The sequence below is a fragment of the Peromyscus leucopus genome, chromosome 7 (assembly GCF_004664715.2).
Source record: "Peromyscus leucopus breed LL Stock chromosome 7, UCI_PerLeu_2.1, whole genome shotgun sequence".
Lineage (NCBI taxonomy): Eukaryota > Metazoa > Chordata > Mammalia > Rodentia > Cricetidae > Peromyscus > Peromyscus leucopus.
Window position 1 is genome coordinate 15,389,094 of NC_051069.1, and position 19,172 is coordinate 15,408,265.

The 19,172-nt window shown below is 55.8% G+C and overlaps 1 protein-coding gene across 1 annotated transcript; it reads left to right on the forward strand.

The window, feature by feature from the left end:
* Csk (C-terminal Src kinase) lies at positions 1–19,172 on the forward strand. The gene is made up of 13 exons (XM_028865081.2): positions 1–663; positions 14,588–14,664; positions 15,005–15,118; positions 15,223–15,335; positions 15,635–15,854; positions 16,682–16,775; positions 16,914–16,979; positions 17,063–17,162; positions 17,257–17,347; positions 17,551–17,624; positions 17,722–17,917; positions 17,994–18,080; positions 18,305–19,172. The coding sequence occupies exons 2-13, from the start codon at positions 14,650–14,652 to the stop codon at positions 18,485–18,487; spliced, it is 1,353 nt and encodes a 450-aa protein (XP_028720914.1). The 5' UTR covers positions 1–663; positions 14,588–14,649; the 3' UTR covers positions 18,488–19,172.

Below are 19,172 nucleotides of genomic sequence, written 5' to 3' on the forward strand. Positions count from 1 at the left end.
AGGCGCGCCGCAGCGGGCGGAGGATCCGGGCCGCGCTTCCTCTCGCCAGGCCTGCGAGCTTCCTCCCATCGGAGCCCGGGCGAGCTGAGGTTGGCCGCCGCCGCCGAGCCTGCCGCCTCCCTTGCGCTCCTGCGCCACCCCGCGCCCTGCCCCGGGGGGTCCCACCGGGGTGGGGTCCGAGCAGGGCCAACCCGGGCCGCGCCGCCGTCGGGGCCGTCCCCGGGCCAGCCGTCCCTCCCGCCCCGCCAGCCTCCGGCCGCCCAGCCTCCGGGGTGTGGGGCGCGGGCAAACCCCCGCGGCCGCGATCGAACGCCCGGGGCGGCCCCGGCGGCCGGCGCGACGTCCCCAAATCGAACCTCGCTGGCCGCGTTCGGAAGCGGAACTCTGCCCGGGCCGCGCCGGCTACATTGTTTCCTCCCCCCGGACTCCCTCCCGCCCCCTTCCCCCGCCTTTCTTCCCTCCCCGACCCGGGCTGCGCGGCCGTCCCCCCGCCTGTCTAGCCGTCCTTTCTCCCCCTATTTTCGCATCCATACACCTCTTTGTACCGCACCCCCTGGGGACCCCTGCGCCCCTCCCCTCCCCCTTGGCCTCATGGACTGTCCTGCAGGCCGCTAATGCCGCCCGCGGTGGTGAGGTGGCCTGGACCGCAGTGCCCGGAGAGAGGTGAGTGCTGGGCAGCCCCGGAGGAGGTGGGTGTCCGAGTGTCCCCTGGAAGGGAGGAGGTCGCTTGTCCCGCCTCTATGACCACCGCTGCCGCGTCCACACCCATCCCCCCCCCCCAACTGGGTTCGAATTCTCCCGGGAATCACTGTCAGAACACTTAGGAGGGAGCCACGAGGGAGGTACATAAGAGACTTGCTTAGGTCAGCTGAGGCTACCCCTCGAACCCGTGTGGGGCGCAGAGTGGGAAGTGGCTGGACCCCAGAGGAAGAGAATCAGTATAGACTGGGAAAATGGGCTGGACTCCGGGAGTTTGCCCTTTCCTGTTCAGGGCCTCCCTGAAGGTACCCTGACTTTCTTGGTTCTGACTGAGGTTTTGCTGGCTCCAAGCAGCCCAAGGCCGTACCACTTCCCTGGAGCCCTGCTGGAAGCCCGGGTCCTTGAGCTGAGCCTGTCACCCTTGGCCTGCCAGAGGACCAGGCTTAAAGCTAGGGACCTCTGGCCTTTGGGTGGAGAAACTGGGCAGAGCTTCCAGTCTGAGTGGAGGTGACACTGGACGTTAGTACTATGCCCCCACCTCCTGGCACTCTGGCCAGCCCATTTTCCCAGCTTCTCAGGACCTAGGCCAGTTGTTTGGAAGGGGTGTGTCCAGTCACTGGATCTTTGGAGCTTAAGTAGGAGCATTTTTTTTTTTAATCATTTTGCACACTAGGGAATGGAAGCCCAAGGGGCAGGTCATATTCCAGGCCTCTGGTGGAGGGAGACTAGCTGTCTTCATTCCTAGTCCTGCAGAGTGGATGGCTGTGGGTGGCGGGGAACCAGGCCCACTCCGCACCTCCCGGGGACACAGGCAGTCCCTGGCCTGGCCCAGGAGGGACCTTGTGGGGTGAGCACGTGTTCCCCTGCGCAGGGCTAAAGAAGGGGAGAGGGCTTCCGGCCCCAGGGTTGCCTCGTTAGGAGCTAAGACATCATGAGTACTGCTTGTGAGACTTCCCCTTGGTGCCTGGGACTGGGTCCTTCCTACTGGTGTGGGGACATGGTGAATGTGGGGTAGAGTGTAGGTCAGCCTGGGCAGAGTGGGAGACAGCCTTGGCGTGAATGTATGGGAGGAGGTGGACACTCTTGGGGGCTTGTTTCTGTCTCCTTGTACCCTGGACGTCATGGTGTCTTGGTATGGCCACGACAGGATGAGGCCAGAGGCAGAAGGGTAAGGTTGGCAGTGCAGCAGGATCCTCCAGATCCCTTCAGGATGCTGAGCGATGCCTAGGCCCCCTGGGAACCACAGGCAGTTTTGTCCTACTCAGACCCTTACCTTTGTTTAGGGTTTTTCCTCTTGCCCTAAGATGCACTGGGGAGGGGGGGATTACTCCCCGCCCGCCCGTGAAGCTATACTCACTTAGTCTCATGCCCAACCCGAACTTCCTGTCCAGCCTCAGGGGCTGTGGCTGGGCCTGACATGGCTGGGTGCTTCTTACTTAGCTGCAAGGGTGTGGCCAGGGTCCAGAGGCCTTTTAGAAGGCAGCTTAGCTTAGGCTAGCACACGTTCACAGCTGCAAGTTTCATTCGGTGATTTAGTTCCCCCCTCCCCCCCCATCAGAAGCAGCTATTCTTTCTATGTGGGGATGGGAACAAGGAAAGACCAGGGAAGCAAATGCCTCCCCCACTCCAGGAGCGCTGCCCCTCAGAGGCCAGCCCACATGGAGTGGTCCATAGCAGGCCTTGGTGAAGGGGTGGATGCCAGCTTCCTTCATACAGGAGGGGCTGGAAGCCATAGTGTAACTCAGCCTCTCCCGTAATCCTCCTGGATCCCCTCGAAGTGGTAGGACCGCCCACGTCCCTTTCTGGGGTTCATCTTTTGAAGGATTTCAAAGCTTTGACATGTAGCCCCCAAAGAACAGAGATGTTGTGTCTGGGAAGGAAGGTAGAGAAATCCTCTCGGGCCCGAGAGAGTGTCCCCGAGGGCAGTAGCTGCTCCATAGCTGAAAGGTCCTGAGAACCTGGGCCACAGCTGAAGGGCTGGTCGGACCTAGGAAAGCCGTTCTGAACTCCCATAAAAACTATATATGCATTGATTTTAGTATCTAGGAAGTAGTGCAGGCCATATGTGGTGGCAGGCACCTGTAATCCCCAGTACCAAGGAGGCTGAGGCAGGGGGATCCCAAGTTCAAGGCCAGCATGGGCTCCAGACTGAGATGCCATCTTTAAAGAAGAAGAAAGAGAGAAAACAAACTCGAGACATTTTAGAAAACAATACAAGATCACCCACTCAGCTGCTAGGCAGGGGCTGGCATGTCGGAGACCCGTTTTCCTGCTCTTCTTCCTCCGTGGCTGTCGCCATTCAAAGTGTGTGCCACAACCCTTTCCACTTACAACTGTGTCCCTGAGCGTGTCTTGAGCTACCTGTCATGGTGACTGCCTCCAAAAGGCTTCAGGGTGTTTTCAGGAGCTCTGCTCCAGCAGCGTCACTGAGCCCTCTCTCCGAGTGTGCATCGCTCCATCTGTCGCTGTCGTGGGCTGTTACTACATGCCCCACAAGCAGCTCGTAGAGAGCAGATAGCTTAGCAGCCACCCATGTGGATTCCAGGCCCAGCGCTACCATTGCCCCCTGAGCCGAGCTAACGGACAGAGGTCCTTATACCTCAGAGGACACTGAACTAACCGACCGACTGCCAAACTAGAAAGTGCCTGGGGCGGCAGTTCGTGTGGCTGCCCTAGCATGAGAGAAAGATCCCCGAGCCATGGGCCCCGGAATGGCTGGCCCCTCACCTGTCATTGCTGAGATGCCCCAGCCCCTCTGAAAGCCTCTGGCCCTGCGCTCGAGGCTGCCATGTCTATGCTCTGCTCCACTTCCTCCCCATCACCAAGTGATAGGCTGCCGCAGGGCCCTGGGCCGGCCTTGGGCAGATAAGCTGCCAGTTGCTGTCCAAGGCCTGACCCCACCCATTCCCCTCCATAGACTTGGAGTTGAGAGTAGCCACCTAGTACTGCAGCTTCCTAAAACACACACACACACACACACACACACACACACACACACACACACACACACACACACACTGGTTCTCACGTAGCCTTGAACTTGAGATCCTTCTGCTACAGTCCTGAGAACACAGGATCCTGAGATTACACGTGTGCGTACACCACCATACCCAGCCTGAAGAGTCCCCTAGATTGCCTCTGGATTCTCCTGGACTGTCCTAGGCTGCATGTTTCAGTGGAAAATAGAGGGTCCCCTAGGCTGAGCCAGAGCTAGTCAGGCCAGCCTCAGTTTTCTCCAGTGGCCAGGGAACGGGAAGGTTAGATTCTGGAGCCTTGCACCTGACAGAAAGTAGGCTTATGTGGCAGTGTCCTTCTCCTTAGCAAGTGTTCCTAAGCTGGAGGTGTACTCTGTGACATGCCTTGCTTTCCCTCGTTGTGACTGGAGTAACTGGAAGACCACACTATGGGCAGTCGGAAGAAACCAGTCTCTGCTTGGCACACCCTGAGCCCAAGAGACCGTGGCCTACAACTAACCTAGATGAGGAGTACCGATGTGGCCCTTTACATACAGAAGTCCCTCAGGCTTGTAGCTTGGTACCCTGGCTGTCAGACTTCCTCTCTCTCTCTGGTACTACTGGTGGTGTCAAAGTAGGCATTACTACTGCCCTCCTGTCCCATAGCTTCCGTGGGATGAGGTCACAGGGTTGGATCTTGCCCAAGATGCTGGACTGGCTGGGGTGAGCCCTTCGGGTGTTTCTCGGTTTCTCCCGCTCTTGGTTAGGGACAGGATGGGTGGAGGAGCAGGCTGCTCCCTAAACCCAGCAGGGAGCACAGCCTCCCTCCTCCCTTCTGGGTCCCTTCATCCTAGGGCTGGAAATAGAATCCGCTAAGTAATGATTAAAGTCAAATTCAGGCCTAAAAATAAAGAGCTGGAGAAGCAAGAGCCTGTGTGCTCCCTGCGTGGCTGAGGGAAGATTGTGAGCAGGGAGAGACTGTCTTTGGGTGGCTGAGCGCTAATTCCCAGCGTCAGGAGTGCTCCAGGAATCGGGGGATGCTCTCTTATTGGGCGTGATGCAGCGTGCAGCACCCATTGGTTGTAGACTAAACAAATGGGGTGCAGGATGAAAGAGAGAGAATCCCATTTTTCCCACGAGGAAACTGAGGCTCTCTGAGTGACGGACTTGCAGGGAGCTCCCCTGAGTCTAGGCCCCAGGGCTGGAGGGCCCCACGCAGCCCCGCCCACCCTGTTTTTGCTTGCTTTCTCTTCCTGGTTCTGTGAGAAGGGCAGCTTCTTCTAGCACACCCTCCAACCGCAGCTTCCCTCCGCCTCTCTTCCGTGGTCTGCAGTGAGCAGAAGAGAGCTGCTGGGCGCTCCCCTGGCTGCCCCGGGCTCTGCACGGTTCGAAGGCTTGTGGGCGGGTGAAACCTGGGTGTCATCCGACCCGTACATCCTGGCTGCTGCTTTTCAGCCCAGCCCAGCCTGGCACCTGGTCCTCACCCAGCCTCGGGCGCTGCAGCCTGTAATGTGCACACTACAGGGAAAGGGGCAGGAGGGTGAGCTCCTCTGAGAGGAGGCTGGGCTCAGGGAAGCCTGGCAGGACAAGCCTATGGTCCCACCTCCTGCAAGGCTGCTGGGATCTGCACGGGCTGGAGCAGCTTGGAGGACTTCCTGGAGGGAGAATAGGGCTTGTGAAAAGCACCTGAGGAGGAGACAGAGAGTCAGAGGTCCTTGTTCAGTGATTCTGTCCTCTCAAGGGCTGCTGCCTTCTCTGGGTGGCTGTGAGACTCTGCATGATGATCTGTCTGTGCAGAGGCGGGATAGGTAGCCAGCCGGGATAGGTAGCCAGCCGGGAGAGAGCTCCGATGGACCTCTGCTTGCCAGAGCAAGAGGGACATGGGAGTGGTTGCCCCTAGCGTTCCTGTTCTGTCCTTTCAGGATGTCATATGATCCTGCCAGGGAAAAGTTGGGGAGCAGGTCTGCTGGCCCAGGTTCCAGCATAACTAAGCCTAAGTTCCTGTTGTAGCCCTTGGAAGCTGGTGGCCCCTCGGTGGTGACCGTTGGCAATCTTGTTTCCTCCCCTGTCTAGCGGGGATCTCCCAGGGCTTGTCGCGGGGAGAGGGGAGGGGAGGGGAGGATTAGGTAGCTGGGGCAGACCCTCCAGCCTTGTTGGAGCAGCAGGCCGGCAGCCACACGCTTGCCCCATGCTCTCCCGTCACGTTGGCCTGCTGGGGTGGGGGTGTCGCTAGCCCCTTCGCCCGGGTCTGTCCCTGTCTCTGAGCCTCTGAGCTGTGTGGCTCTGCCTCTGCTTGTTCTCTTGCTCCCTTGGTTGCTTTTGTTTGTTTTTCTGAGGCAGGGTCTCACATAGACCATATGATGGCTTCAGATTCACCTGCCTCTGCCACAAGTGATGGAGACTGGGAATCCGCTACTGGATTTCTAGACCCTTGTCGTACTTCCCTGGACCTCAGTTTCCCCTCCTGTGACAAGGCTAGGAGACTGTGGAGGTGTGGAACAAAAGCCACTGGCTGACTTGAAAGGGTGGCTGGAGGTTAGTGAAGAGGCTGTATGTAGAAACGGGCAAAAGAGGATGCAGAGACCCGCAGCCTGCTCTGAGGGGCGGGGGGCAGAGGCCTGGGGTAGGACCCTGGGGAGACCTGAAGGCCTCGAGGCCCAGTACATGTGAGTAATTAGGCTCCTGAGTGGTAATTAGAAACCTTTCTGGGCCAGCAGTGGCAGCCTCAAGCCACAGTGTACCCTAGGGAGGAGGCTCCCCGTTAGCCTCCCCTTAACTCACCCTACCGCTCCTAAACTGCCAGACAGGATTTCCGGTCTCGCTGAGCCCCAGTGAGTTGCCATAAGTTGGTTCTTCAACATTTTTCAGTCATTAAACTCAGCCCTCCTCTTAGGTCAGAGGTGCTAAAGGCTGAGGGAGTCTGAGGGGGGAGGGGGGAGGGCAGCATGCCCAGAGCCCAAGCCAGGCATCTTTCTCGCCTCTCTTGCCCAGAGCTCTGAGCACCCCAAAGGTCTGTGCTTTCAGACCTCCTGGGGCTTCTGTGCAGTGGGGTGCTAAGGCCTGTCTGAACTCCTGGGAGCCCTCCAGCCCCTCTGCCTCGTGTGTGACTGTGACTGGGTGACAGGGCTGTCTGCCTGAGCCTCTGCAGCACCAGGGGTGGGGCTGGCCGTAGCTGCCAAACCAGCTCCGCTGCTGGCCGGCTGCCCTCCTCAGGTGCCCTGCCCACTGCAGGGGGTGTGCCCAAGTCTGCAACTTCACCTTTGCCCCCGCTGCCCTGTGACCTGTAGGAAACTTCCTCTGGCCAGCCTTAATTGAGTCCCTCAGGAATTCGATGTAGAGTCTTAACCCTGGCCTGTTCTAGGTACCCCTTTCCCGGTCCTTCCAGCTCCCCTCATCTTCTGGGTAACTCCGGCTCTCCTCAGTCTTTTTAAGGCACTGGGGGCGGAACCCATGGGGGTGGTGGGGGAACATGCTATGCACATGCTTGGCCACTAAGTTATACCCACAACCCTCGGTTTTTTGAGGCACAGGCACACCTGGCCGATTGAGGGGGACAGGAGCTTGGAGTGTATTTTGTTGGAATCCTCAGTACCCCAGCATAGACTCGGCACAGAGGAGAGACTGAGTTCTTAAACCTCCTCGGCCTCTCTTCACCTGCTCATCCTGACCACCAGGCATGGCATGAGGTACAACAGAAGAGTCCTGAAACCCCAGCGGAGTGAGAAGAGAAGGCAGAGGACCTCCCTGTTACCACCACTGGCTTTACCGCCCACCTACCCTGTGTGTGTGTGTGTGTGTGTGTGTGTGTGTGTGTGTGTGTGTGTGTGTGTGCGTGCGCGCCCAGACAGTCCAGCTGGGTCCTATAGCAGGACCAGAGTGTCTCTGTGGACCATAGCGCCAGTCCCCACAGGTCTCTGGTACACTTCCCTTTTCAGTGGGTATTTTTAGCTGCGTGTAAACAGTTTCTGAAGGCTCCCACGCCCCATTAAGCAGTGGAGTTTTGGTGAGGGGGCAGGGCTGGAATCTTTTGACCTCCCCTAACCCTCTGCACGTGCCTGGTTCTGGGGGTCTGCAGCTGCCTCTAGGGCGAAGAAAGGGCAGCCTGGGAGTGTCTGGGCTCCTGCTTTTCCCCCACCTCTTGCCCCCTCCTGGACAGCCTGGGCTCCCAAGAAAGGCCTGCCTGAGGCTGCAGCCACTGACCTCAGCGCTTGGGCACAATGCCCAGCCTGTTCCCGGGACCCCAGCACACGGGCTGCTGGGAGCAGGCTTTAGGGCAGGAAGTCAGAGAGAAGCATTGGCCCTGCCACAATCCCAAGCCCCTGTCCTCCAGCCTTGTGGGGGTGGGGGACAGCTGCTGACCCTTTGGGTTAAATATAGTCCTATTGGTTGCCGGACATAATGTGCTGTAGCTGGCCAGGCTTTTCCTTTTCTTTCTTTCTTTCATTCATTCAGTAGTCATTACTGAGCAACAGCTCTCAGCCCAGCCCATGCTGGGGATGCAGACGTGAGTCAGATCCTAGCTCCCCTTCCACCCTCAACCATAGGCTGCTGCTAGTGAGGTCCTTCACTGGAGCACTGTGGTATGAGAGACCCTGGAGGCAGGACCAGCCAGCACAGCTGGAGAACCAAAGGACTCCTGGTGGAAGTGGCCTTCAAAAGTGGTGTATTTGCCATTTTATTTTTAGGGGGAAAGTAATATAGATGTTTGTAGCTTTAAACAAACCCAGGGGCTGGGGATGTAGCTCAGTTGGTAGTGTTTGCCTGGCCTGCCTGAAGCCCTGGATAGATAGGAGGGTCAGAAATTGAAAGCCATCCTTGGCTACATAGTGAGTTAGAGGCTAACCTGGACTGCTTGAGTCTCAATGTATATCAAAAGAGGACAAAAATGGGAAACACAGAGTAAACAAGTTTTCCTTTAATTTGATCCCATCCCAGAAGCAACCTCTGTTATTCATCTGTTTGTCTCTCTTTCTCTTTAGATGTGTTTATTTATTTTATGTATGTAAGTGTTTTGCTTTCATGTATCTGTGTATATCATGAGCATGCCTGGTACCCATGGAGTTTAGAAGAGGGTGTCAGATTCCCTGGAAGTGGTGTTACAGACATTTAGGAGCTGTCATGTGGGTGCTGAGAACCGAACCCAGATCCCCTGCAAGAGCTGTGGTTGCTCTGAACTGCTGAGCCGTCTCTCCAGCCTTCTCTGTGTCTCTCGGAAACGTTTAGGTATCCCTAAGCTTAGGAATGTGTACTGTTTTCTATAAAACACAGCGTGTGAGGCAGGGAAATGGTTCTGGTAAAGATGCCTCTACCCAACGTGACCACCCAGGACCCACACAGTGGAAGGAGAGAACTAATTTCCACCAGTTACCCCTGACTTCCACATGTACGTGTGACACGTGCACCCGCATGCGTATAAAATAAATAAATAAAATGTAATAAAAAACTTAGAACACCACAGTTTATACCTGGGTGTGCTGGTGCGAGCCTGTGATCCTGTCCTGGAGACTGGGGCGAGAGGATCTCAGAATCTGACATCTGTCTGGACTACATAGCAAGAACCTATATCAGAAATCCAAGGGCAGCCGGGCGGTGGTGGCGCACGCCTTTAAACCAGCACTCGGGAGGCAGAGGCAGGAGAATCTCAGGAAGTTGAAGACCAGCCTGGTCTACATAGCAAATTGTAGGACAGCCAGGACGACATAGAAAGACCCTGTCTCAAAAAGCAAAAACCAACAAAAAATTTAAAAACAACAATAACAGCCGCAAAACAAAACAAAAACCCCGCCCACAACTTGTAGTACATTGTTGGTCATCTGTGTCTGCACTGCCTGATCTGGCTTCGAGTGTTTCGAAATCACCAAAAAGTGCAAATAATATATTGGATGCTCGTAGGTCCTTTGCCCATATTTACCTGTTCTTAACATTTTGCCACCTTTATGTTGCCTCTTTTGCATTTTTGTTTTAGTGTGTGTGTGTGTGTGTGTGTGTGTACATGTGTGTACATGTGTGTACATGAGTGCACACACAGCAAACATGCCACACTGTGTGTCCTGTGGGGGTCAGAGAACAACTGTGGGTTGGTTCTCTCCTGCCAGCCTGGAACTCAGGTTGGTAGGCTTGGCTGCGGGAGTCTACCCACTGAGCCATCCTTTGGCTTTACTATTGCATCGCGGGGAGATTGGAACCCAGGGCATCACGTGCGTCACAAGTTTGCTTTGCTAGCCTCTTATGTCTATAGATGGGTGCATAGAGGTTTTTGCTGGTTTACTAGGTGCAGGCATCATATCCCTTACTCCGGAGAGTTTGGTCTTTTAGTTTGTTTTCTTTTTTGTGTGTATATAGGGAGTTGTGTAAGTATGTGTGTATGTTCGTGTGTGAGTATACTTGTGTGCACATGCATGTGAAAGCCAGAGGTCAGCCTTGGGTTATTCCTCAGGAACTGTTCACCATGCTCTTGAGATAGGGTCTCTCACTGCTCCCTGGGACTCACTAGGTAGGTTAGAAGGACAAGCCAGTAAGTTCCTAGAATCCCTACCTCTGCCTTCTCAGCACTGGGATTACAAGCACATGCCACCAACACTCAGACTTAGTGGGTGCTTGGGACCAGACACGGTCTTCGCAGCAAGCATTTTCCCGCTGAGCTCTCTCTTTTAGTTCTTCTGTTTGGTTGGTTGGTTTTGGTTTGGTTTCATTTTGGTATTTTGAGACAGCGTTTCTCTGTGTAGCCCTGGCTGTCCTGGAACTCGCTCTGTTTGCCAGGCTGGCTTCAAACTCTGGGATCCGCCTGCCTCTACCTCCCGAGTGCTGGGAGTAAAAGTTGTTCTGTTTTTTTAAGACAGTCTCGCTGTGTAGCCCGGTCTGGCTTCCAATGTGTAATCTCTCCCTAGCTCTTGCCCCCACAAAGAGGGATTCCTGTTGTAGTTTGCTCTTTTGTTTGTACAGTAGTAGCAGCTCCCATTTGTACCTCAGGGCTGCACAAAAATCCCTGGGATGAAGCAAGAGAGAGGACAAGTAAGTGAGCAGAGTGCAGGTGTCTGGGAACAGACAAGGTGTTTAGAAGCCAGAAACTATGGAAACTTCTGTGACTTCCCAAAGGTCACACAGCAAGTCAGTTATAGGCCGGGGCCAGGACTCAGCATCCCGTACCCCCAGGGCACACTGGGGTCCCACACTGCCTTCCTAGAGCAACCTCGCCCTAAGTTCAAGTGACCCCACAAAGGACCATCTGCTGCGCCCACTCCCTGGCTCGTTGGAAGGGGGCTTGCAGTAAGCAGCCTCTTAACGCCATTCTGGCTGTCAAGCCCAGACCTTGCTGGAGAGGCCACAAGGCAAGGCCTAGCCAGGACACTGCAGCTGCTCAGCCATCCTGGCCTGGTGGCCGGCCTCTCCGTGACTGACAGGTTGGAGGATGTCTGGTAAGGCGTGCCGTGGTCCAGGTGCTGAGAGGATGGCAGTGCCAGATGTGACTGCATCCCTAGGAGCTGCTGGCTTCCTACCTAGCTGGTGTGTACACGGAGAAAGTCCCAAAAGGTGCTGCTCTGGACTTAGGGGTGGTGGCTGAGCAGCCTGCCTCTAGGCAGCGTCCCCTGACCACGGCTGCCTTGTCCCGTCCTCTTACCACATCCTTGCCTCTCATGGCTGCTCTTCACCGTATCTACCCCAGCTAGGGTAGTCCCAGATAGACAGCAGTTCCTAGGCGTATGGCGTGGCATGTGGGAGACGGGCTACCAGGACGGCAGGGAGTCCTGGACAAAGAGCTCAGGAGTCTGAATGGGAATCTTACTGGAGCTGTGACCTAAGGCAAGGTCTCTGGGCTTTCCTGGGGGCCTCATCTGTAAAATGGGGTTGGTAATGATAGCCCCTCTGCTTCTCAGTGTCATTAGGATGCGCTGTGAAGTGCCAAGGATATGGCCTGACACTGAGTAAGTGCTCAGAAAACAGGGCCTGTGATTATTTTTATTATTATCATCGAGGCGGCGGGGAGGCGGCGCGGCAGCTGCAGGCCAGGAAGGATTGTTTGCAAACTGGCAGCTGGAAGGATGACTAACCGAGCCCAGCCTCCGCTCCCTCCTGTGGTGGCAGCAGTGAGTTTTGAATCTGGGGAAGAAGGAGGAGGTGTGGAGAGCCGGGGAAGCTAATAGGAAGGGCCCTGAGGTTGGGAGTTCGGCCAACAGCAGTGAGACCCCAGCTCACGCTTAGGCTGTGTGGTCTTGGGCAACCTCTTGGACCTTAGTTTCCACTCCTGTGATACAGGGGAAGGAAGGCTCACAGATCCCCCCTAGTGTGTAGTCTACAAGGCCCCGGAGCTGGTTCTTACGCTTAGGCTGGCTCAGTCATGGAACTATGAGGTGTGAGGGGGTGGTTCCTAACACACTCTCCCTGGGCTTCAGGGCCAGTCTAGACATCAGGCTTGATGGGCTGGCCTCGCCTCTGGATGCAAGAAGGACTGTTTGTTCTGGAGGGGACAGGAAGCATGCCAGACACATCCAGTTCTGGGGTCTCATTCCATCCCTTCCACAGCCTCCTTGCAGGGCTTCACTATGCCCCCTTTCAGGATGAGGGGATATGAAGCTCAAAGGGTTGGTTCATTCTCTCCACGTTGGCATGTTGATAGAGCCAGATTGAAAGCCCAGGTCTGTCTAGCTTGGTAGTGCTGGTCAGTGTCCTCCGCACCCTCACCCTTGCTGCTGCTGCTGGACTCTGGGAGCTGTGCTCCCTAAGAAGTTCCCCAGGCTTAGCCCCCTCAGGGTCCAACCATAGTTCTTCACAGTGTCACGGGAAACTCCTCGCCTCCCTGCAAGGTTCACGCTGGGGCCTCTGGAACCCTTCTCATACAACAGACAGACAGGGTTCTCAGGATGGGCTCAGCAAGTTCAGGGTCACAGAGCCCCAAAGGGGCAGTCGGTTCTACTTGGCTTCACTAGCTTCCGCCTGGCAGTTCTTTTTAAATTTTATGTACATGTGTCTTCGAGAAGGATGTCAGATCCCCTGGAACTCTCAAGTTACAGTTTGAACTGTTCTTTGTTTCTGGGAGTTGAACCCAGGTCCTCTGGAAGAGCAACCAGTGCTCTTAACCACTGAGCCATCTCTCCAGCTCCCCAGGCCAGTTCCTGAGGCTCTGCCTACCTTCGGCTCCCAACACCTTGGCTAGGATTGGCTAATATACTAAGCTTTTCTGTGTTATTTTTTCTGACTTATCCTCTTTTAAAACAGGGTCATAAGCATGTATTTCAGGCTGACCTCCAACTAGCCATCCCTCTGCCTCACCCTCGGCCATCTCTTTTCTTTCTTTCTTTCTTTTTTTTTTTTTTTTTTGGTTTTTTGAGACAGGGTTTCTCTGTATAGCTTTGCGCCTTTCCTGGAACTCACTTGGTAGTTCAGGCTGGCCTCGAACTCACAGAGATCCACCTGCCTCTGCCTCCTGAGTGCTAGGATTAAAGGCGTGCACCACCACCGCCTGGCTTTTTTTTTTTTTTTTTTAAGATTTATTTATTATGTACACAGTGTCCTGCCTGCATGTACACCTGTGCACCAGAAGAGGACACCAGATCTCACTATAGATGGTTGTGAGCTACCCTGTGGTTGCTGGGAATAGAACTCAGGTCCTCTGGATGAGCAGCCAGTGAGTGCTCTTAACCTCTGAGCCATCTCTCCAGACCCACCATTGCCTTTCTAACAAATGTATTTTTTTTAATCCAATTTTATTCGCTTAATTGCTCATGAATTTGAAACATATACATACACACTTTGTGCTAGGGTTTTTTTGTTTTTTTGTTTTTGTTTTTGTTTTTTCAAGACAGCGTTTCTCTGCATAGCTTTTCTCCTTTTCCTGGAGCTCACTTGGTAGCCCAGGCTGGCCTCGAACTCACAGAGATCCACCTGGCTCTGCCTCCCAAGTGCTGGGATTAAAGGCGTGTGCCACCACCGCCCGGCTTGTGCTAGGGTTTAAACCCAGAGTCTTGAGCATTCAAAGCAACTACTGTCCTGCCCAGTAAGATCAGTCTCTAGCTCCCAGCCTGTACCTTTTGAAGTCTTCAGGGCTCAGTTCCCATGCTGGTGAATGCACACACACGTGTGCCAGCACTTGCACTGAAAGTCCTCTTCTAGTAGTGGTGTTCGTAGCCACAAATGCGTGGCTAGACCTCACCCCTCCCTCCCAAGCGAGTCTGTCGTCTGACCATGTGACCACAGAAGGGCCATTGGCTGCTTGCTCACCAGAAAGGGAGCAGGAGCCCACTCTCTGCATCCTTCTGGGGTTATCTGAGGCCTGGGACGGTGTTTGGACCGATAGTGGTGGTGACAGGCACGTGTGTGCAGACATGCTTGCTGCTCTGGGGGCATGTTCTGAGGAGTTACCTTCACAAAAGTGCGTCTGCCTCCGGAAGTGCCCCAGCTCCCAGGGTACAGCCCGCAAGTTACTATGGAGAGAACCCTGTCCTGCAAGGGGGCTCAGCAGTCCCCATAGCCAACACCTGGAAGTCCCTCACACCCTGGCCTGTTCTTCCCTCGGCAGAGATCCGTCCTGACAAGCCTGGGTTGGTTTGACCAGGTTTTGAACTTGATACAAAGGGAATCACAAAGCTTGTGCTTTTCTGTGCCTGGCTCCTTGGTTGAGAATCCGAGGCTGATGGGCAGCCAAAGTGTCAGTGTCTCTGGACTCCCTTTCCCTGAAAACCTGCAGGTCTCATTGGTCCTATCAGTCATTCTGTGGGACCTAGAAGGCCCTGAGGGACACAGGGTTGGTGGCCACCTCCCTGAGACTCTTGAGTCTGTGTGCTTCTGCCCGAGGCTAGATAGAACAGCCCTGGACCCTTGTCCTAATTCTCAGAAGCTTTGGCCCTGCGGCTTGCACTGCTTTGAAGGAGGTGATGATCGCCCTCAGTGGGTGGGGTCACCTCCTCTCAGCCTTCCTCAGCTTGACTCTTCTCCCGCAGCTCTAATGGTACCAAGTAACAGATCGGCCTTCCTGTAGCACGGGGACGCCAGATCGAAGAAGATGTCGGCAATACAGGTACTGGGGTACCACAGGTGGGGCGGATAAGGCAGTCCCACATCCCACCACCTCCAGTCTGGAGAGAGAGAGATGCTTAGACCAGCCTATCCCCCCATGTCCAACCCTCCATCCTAAACGAGACTTTGAAGTAACATTAATTCCAGCATACTCTATTGGGCACAGGGCCCCAGACCCGGCTACAGAGGAATCTGAGCCAAGGGACTCAGTATTCTCTGGAGAAGGGTACTTCCCCAGCTTCATGGAGGTCAACTAAGATGCTTTGGTCTCCAGGACATTTGGGCAGGTGGGTAGAGAAGGGCCCCAGGCTCCACCCACACACCTGTCCCTTACCCTGTAGGCCGCCTGGCCATCCGGTACAGAATGTATTGCCAAGTACAACTTCCACGGCACTGCCGAGCAAGACCTTCCCTTCTGCAAAGGAGACGTGCTCACCATTGTGGCAGTCACCAAGGTACGTGGGGACCTTAGATGCCTATCCCGTTCTTTCACCTCCTAGGTTTGGCTCCCCTGCAGAGGGAGTGGACCTGAGAGTGTGTCTGGTTGCCCTCTCTCCAGGACCCAAACTGGTACAAAGCCAAAAACAAGGTGGGCCGTGAGGGCATCATCCCAGCCAACTATGTCCAGAAGCGTGAAGGTGTAAAGGCAGGCACCAAACTCAGCCTTATGCCGTGAGTACCAGGAGGAGGGCTGGAGTCTCCTGGTTTGGGGAGAAGAGAGGAACTGGCTGTGGTCCTCCTGGAAAAGCATCAGAGGAGAACGGTCCTGAGTAAAGGCTGTTGTAGGAATGGGACCAGAGGTTGCACCTCACAGAGAGAGACTAGGAAGCCAGCAGAAGAAAAAAGGGGCGGTGGGGAGATGATGCCCTCAGATGCCTGGCTGATTGGGAGTTGTGGGAAGGTGTGTGTGTGAGGTTGACAGGGGACATCCGGGTCAGTACCATTGTGACCCCCAGCCTTGCCACCCCCAGCTGGTTCCATGGCAAAATCACACGGGAGCAGGCCGAGCGGCTTCTCTACCCACCAGAGACAGGCCTGTTCCTGGTGCGAGAGAGCACCAACTACCCTGGGGACTACACACTGTGTGTGAGCTGTGAAGGCAAGGTGGAACACTACCGCATCATGTACCATGCGAGCAAGCTGAGCATCGATGAGGAGGTGTACTTCGAGAACCTCATGCAGCTGGTGGAGGTGAGCGGGGAGCGTGCATGCCTGGGGTACTCCCCTTTCTTCCCCACAGTTAGACACACCTGAGTCCACCTGAGGACATTTGGCACACACCCAGTCCCAGCTCACCTGGCAGAGTGACCTGGACACACTGGCAGCTTCTGGGAGTCTTGAGTTCTGCACACCTCAGGGGAGCACCTGCTGTGTGTCAGGGCCCATAGTGTTCCGTCCCCATAGGGCCCCAAGAGGGGCCCCATTTTATAGATATGGACACAAAGCTTCAGATCAGTGAAGGTCTCCTCATCTGCGCGTTAGAGGGGCCACTAGACTTTGAGCCTACCTGATGCAGGACTCGCTGCCTCTACCACTCGGAACCTCATCTCTGGATGTGTACCTTGGCCATCAAGGTCCGTGAGGCCTCTCGATACCCACAGGCCTTTGCAGCTTCCAACACCAGCTCCGCCAGCTCTGACCAGGCCATACTTGGCATCAAAAACCTGTAGGTTCCCTCCGAGCTCACTCTCATCTGGTCTCTGGCTTGTGTTGGCTCTGAGCACACCTGGCTAGAGGCTGGTGTAGGGAGCGGGCCCGGCTTGGCTGTCTTAAGATGCTGGTGAGGCCCAAAGCAGTCGTGACAACCGGGAGTCTAGTAGCTGAGTGTGGGTGGGTGACACGGGAAATGGACAGGCCTTCCCACCCTTTTTAAAATGAGGAACCCTCTGCACACAAAGCCGCTGGAGGCTGTGTGAACTGGCCTCTGCTGCCCTCTGGTGGTCAGACCCGAGCAGTGGGAGCCCGTGACAGTGGGGCTCAGTGAGGGATCCGGCCTGCCTCCCTCCCTCCCTCTGCAGCACTACACCACCGATGCTGATGGACTCTGCACTCGCCTCATCAAACCAAAGGTCATGGAGGGCACAGTGGCGGCCCAAGATGAATTCTACCGCAGTGAGTGCACCCTACACGTCCCACTTGCTCCCTTCCCCCCACCCAAGGCCCTCTGCCCTACCCTGGCGGTTTGGAGACCTCGGACATCCCACATCTGTTCACCTCACTGACACACCGCCTCTCCGCCCCACCCCGCAGGTGGCTGGGCACTGAACATGAAGGAGCTGAAGCTGCTGCAGACGATCGGGAAGGGGGAATTTGGAGGTGAGTGGGGGGAGGAGCCCCGGGAGGGGCTGAGAAGCTTCCAGAGTCCGGGGAAACAGCACCCTCCCTCCTTCTTCCCCCAGATGTGATGCTGGGTGATTACCGGGGCAACAAAGTTGCAGTCAAGTGCATTAAGAACGATGCCACCGCCCAGGCCTTCCTGGCTGAAGCCTCAGTCATGACGTGAGTTGGGACGAGCATAGGGCAGGCTGCCCGGGGCCTGGGCGGAGCAGGGGAGACTGACTGAACTCTAACCACCCTGTCCTGCCTTGTCCAGGCAACTTCGGCACAGCAACCTAGTCCAGCTACTGGGTGTGATTGTGGAGGAGAAGGGCGGGCTCTATATTGTCACAGAGTACATGGCCAAGGTAGGTGCCCCTCAGCCTCACCCTGGCCCTCCTCCCAACCCCTCCACTCTGCCTCCACTGAGCTTTGAAGTTGCCAGTCCTGGCCAGTCACGTACTGACTAACTTTAAACAAGTTATGCCGCCTCTCCAAGCCACGGTATCCCAAGTGACTCTGGTCCTCCTCTGCCCCCCTCCCTCACGTCCCTCTCTGTCCTGCCCCTCAGGGGAGTTTGGTGGACTATCTTCGATCACGCGGTCGTTCGGTGCTAGGCGGAGACTGTCTCCTCAAATTCTCGCTGTGAGTGGTGCAGCCTGGGGAGGGGCTAAGAACTTGGAGACCCCTGCCCTGCTGTGACAGCCCCAGTCTGAGGGACATGTGGCTCTCCTGTCCACAGAGACGTCTGTGAGGCCATGGAATACCTGGAGGGTAACAATTTTGTGCACCGGGACTTGGCTGCCCGGAACGTGCTGGTGTCTGAGGACAACGTGGCCAAAGTCAGTGACTTTGGCCTCACCAAGGAAGCTTCCAGCACTCAGGACACAGGCAAACTGCCAGTCAAGTGGACAGCTCCTGAAGCCCTGAGAGAGAAGGTGAGCAAGGGCCCTGGAGTCAACCCCTCTCCCGAGCTTTCTAGGATCAGTGCTGATTTTCTTATCCACATGGCAGAAATTTTCCACCAAGTCCGATGTGTGGAGTTTCGGAATCCTTCTCTGGGAAATCTATTCCTTTGGGCGAGTGCCTTACCCAAGAATTGTGAGTATGGGTCTGGAAGCCAGGCATTGCTGAAGCTGTGGTGGGGTGGTGAGAACATCCCGTGGGACCTCCCTGTCTGGAGCCTAGGACCTCAGGTCTGTCCTGAGGAGCTCCCAGGCCATTCCCTGAGCTGGGCCCGAGGCAGGGCGGAAGGCCCTCTTTAGAGAGGGATTTGGGCTCCCTTCTGTTGTAAGGCACTGAACTCATATGCCACCTGCTCACAGCCCCTGAAGGACGTCGTCCCTCGGGTGGAAAAGGGCTACAAGATGGATGCCCCGGACGGCTGCCCGCCCGCAGTCTACGAGGTTATGAAGAACTGCTGGCATCTGGATGCTGCCACACGGCCCACCTTCCTGCAGCTTCGAGAGCAGCTAGAGCACATCAGAACCCATGAGCTGCACCTGTGACCTCTGCCTCCGCCTAGGCCACAGGCCTGCAGGGACAGGGCCTAGAAAAGATCACAGATCTGGTGCCCTGCTGCTCACTGGGCGTGAACTTGAACTGAGCCCCAGTGGGCTGGTAGGCCTCTTGCCTCTGCCCTGCCTGTCCCTTCTGGCCCCCCAGGGACCCCACCTAGGCCTGGCATCTTCTCTCATGGACCCACCTATAGGGCTTGGGGCGCCCACTGAAGGGGCTAAGAAGGGAGGAGGACGGGCGGGAGGCAGCGCCCCGCTGTGGTCGGCCTCCTCCTGGCCTCCATCCCTCGCCTTCTTAGAGTTTTATTCCTTTCCCTTTTTTTGAGATTTTTTCCGTGTGTTTATTTTTTATTATTTTTCAACATAAGGAGAAAGAAAGTACCCAGCAAATGGGCATTTTACAAGAAGTACGAATCTTATTTTTCCTGTCCTGCCCCTGGGGGTGGGGGAGGAGTCAGCCTCTCTCTAGGGACCGATCACCCCAGCCTGTTCCCCATCCCGTGTTCCATGTCCAGTGTTGCCTCGGTCGCCTATGTTTGCGCTTGACCATGTTGCACTGTTTGCATGTGCCCGAGGCAGGCGTCTGTCAGGGGCTTGGATTTCATGTGCTGTGGCCGCTCACCCACCGCCTTGTGAGATGGAATCGTAATAAACCACTCCCATGAGGACACCGCCA

Excerpts from the sequence above, each read along its gene's own strand:
- Csk (XM_028865081.2), top strand. Across the intron at positions 17,918-17,993 it reads CTGAAGCCCTGAGAGAGAAG|AAATTTTCCACCAAGTCCGA; the intron begins GTGAGCAAGGGC and ends TCCACATGGCAG. Across the intron at positions 18,081-18,304 it reads GAGTGCCTTACCCAAGAATT|CCCCTGAAGGACGTCGTCCC; the intron begins GTGAGTATGGGT and ends ACCTGCTCACAG.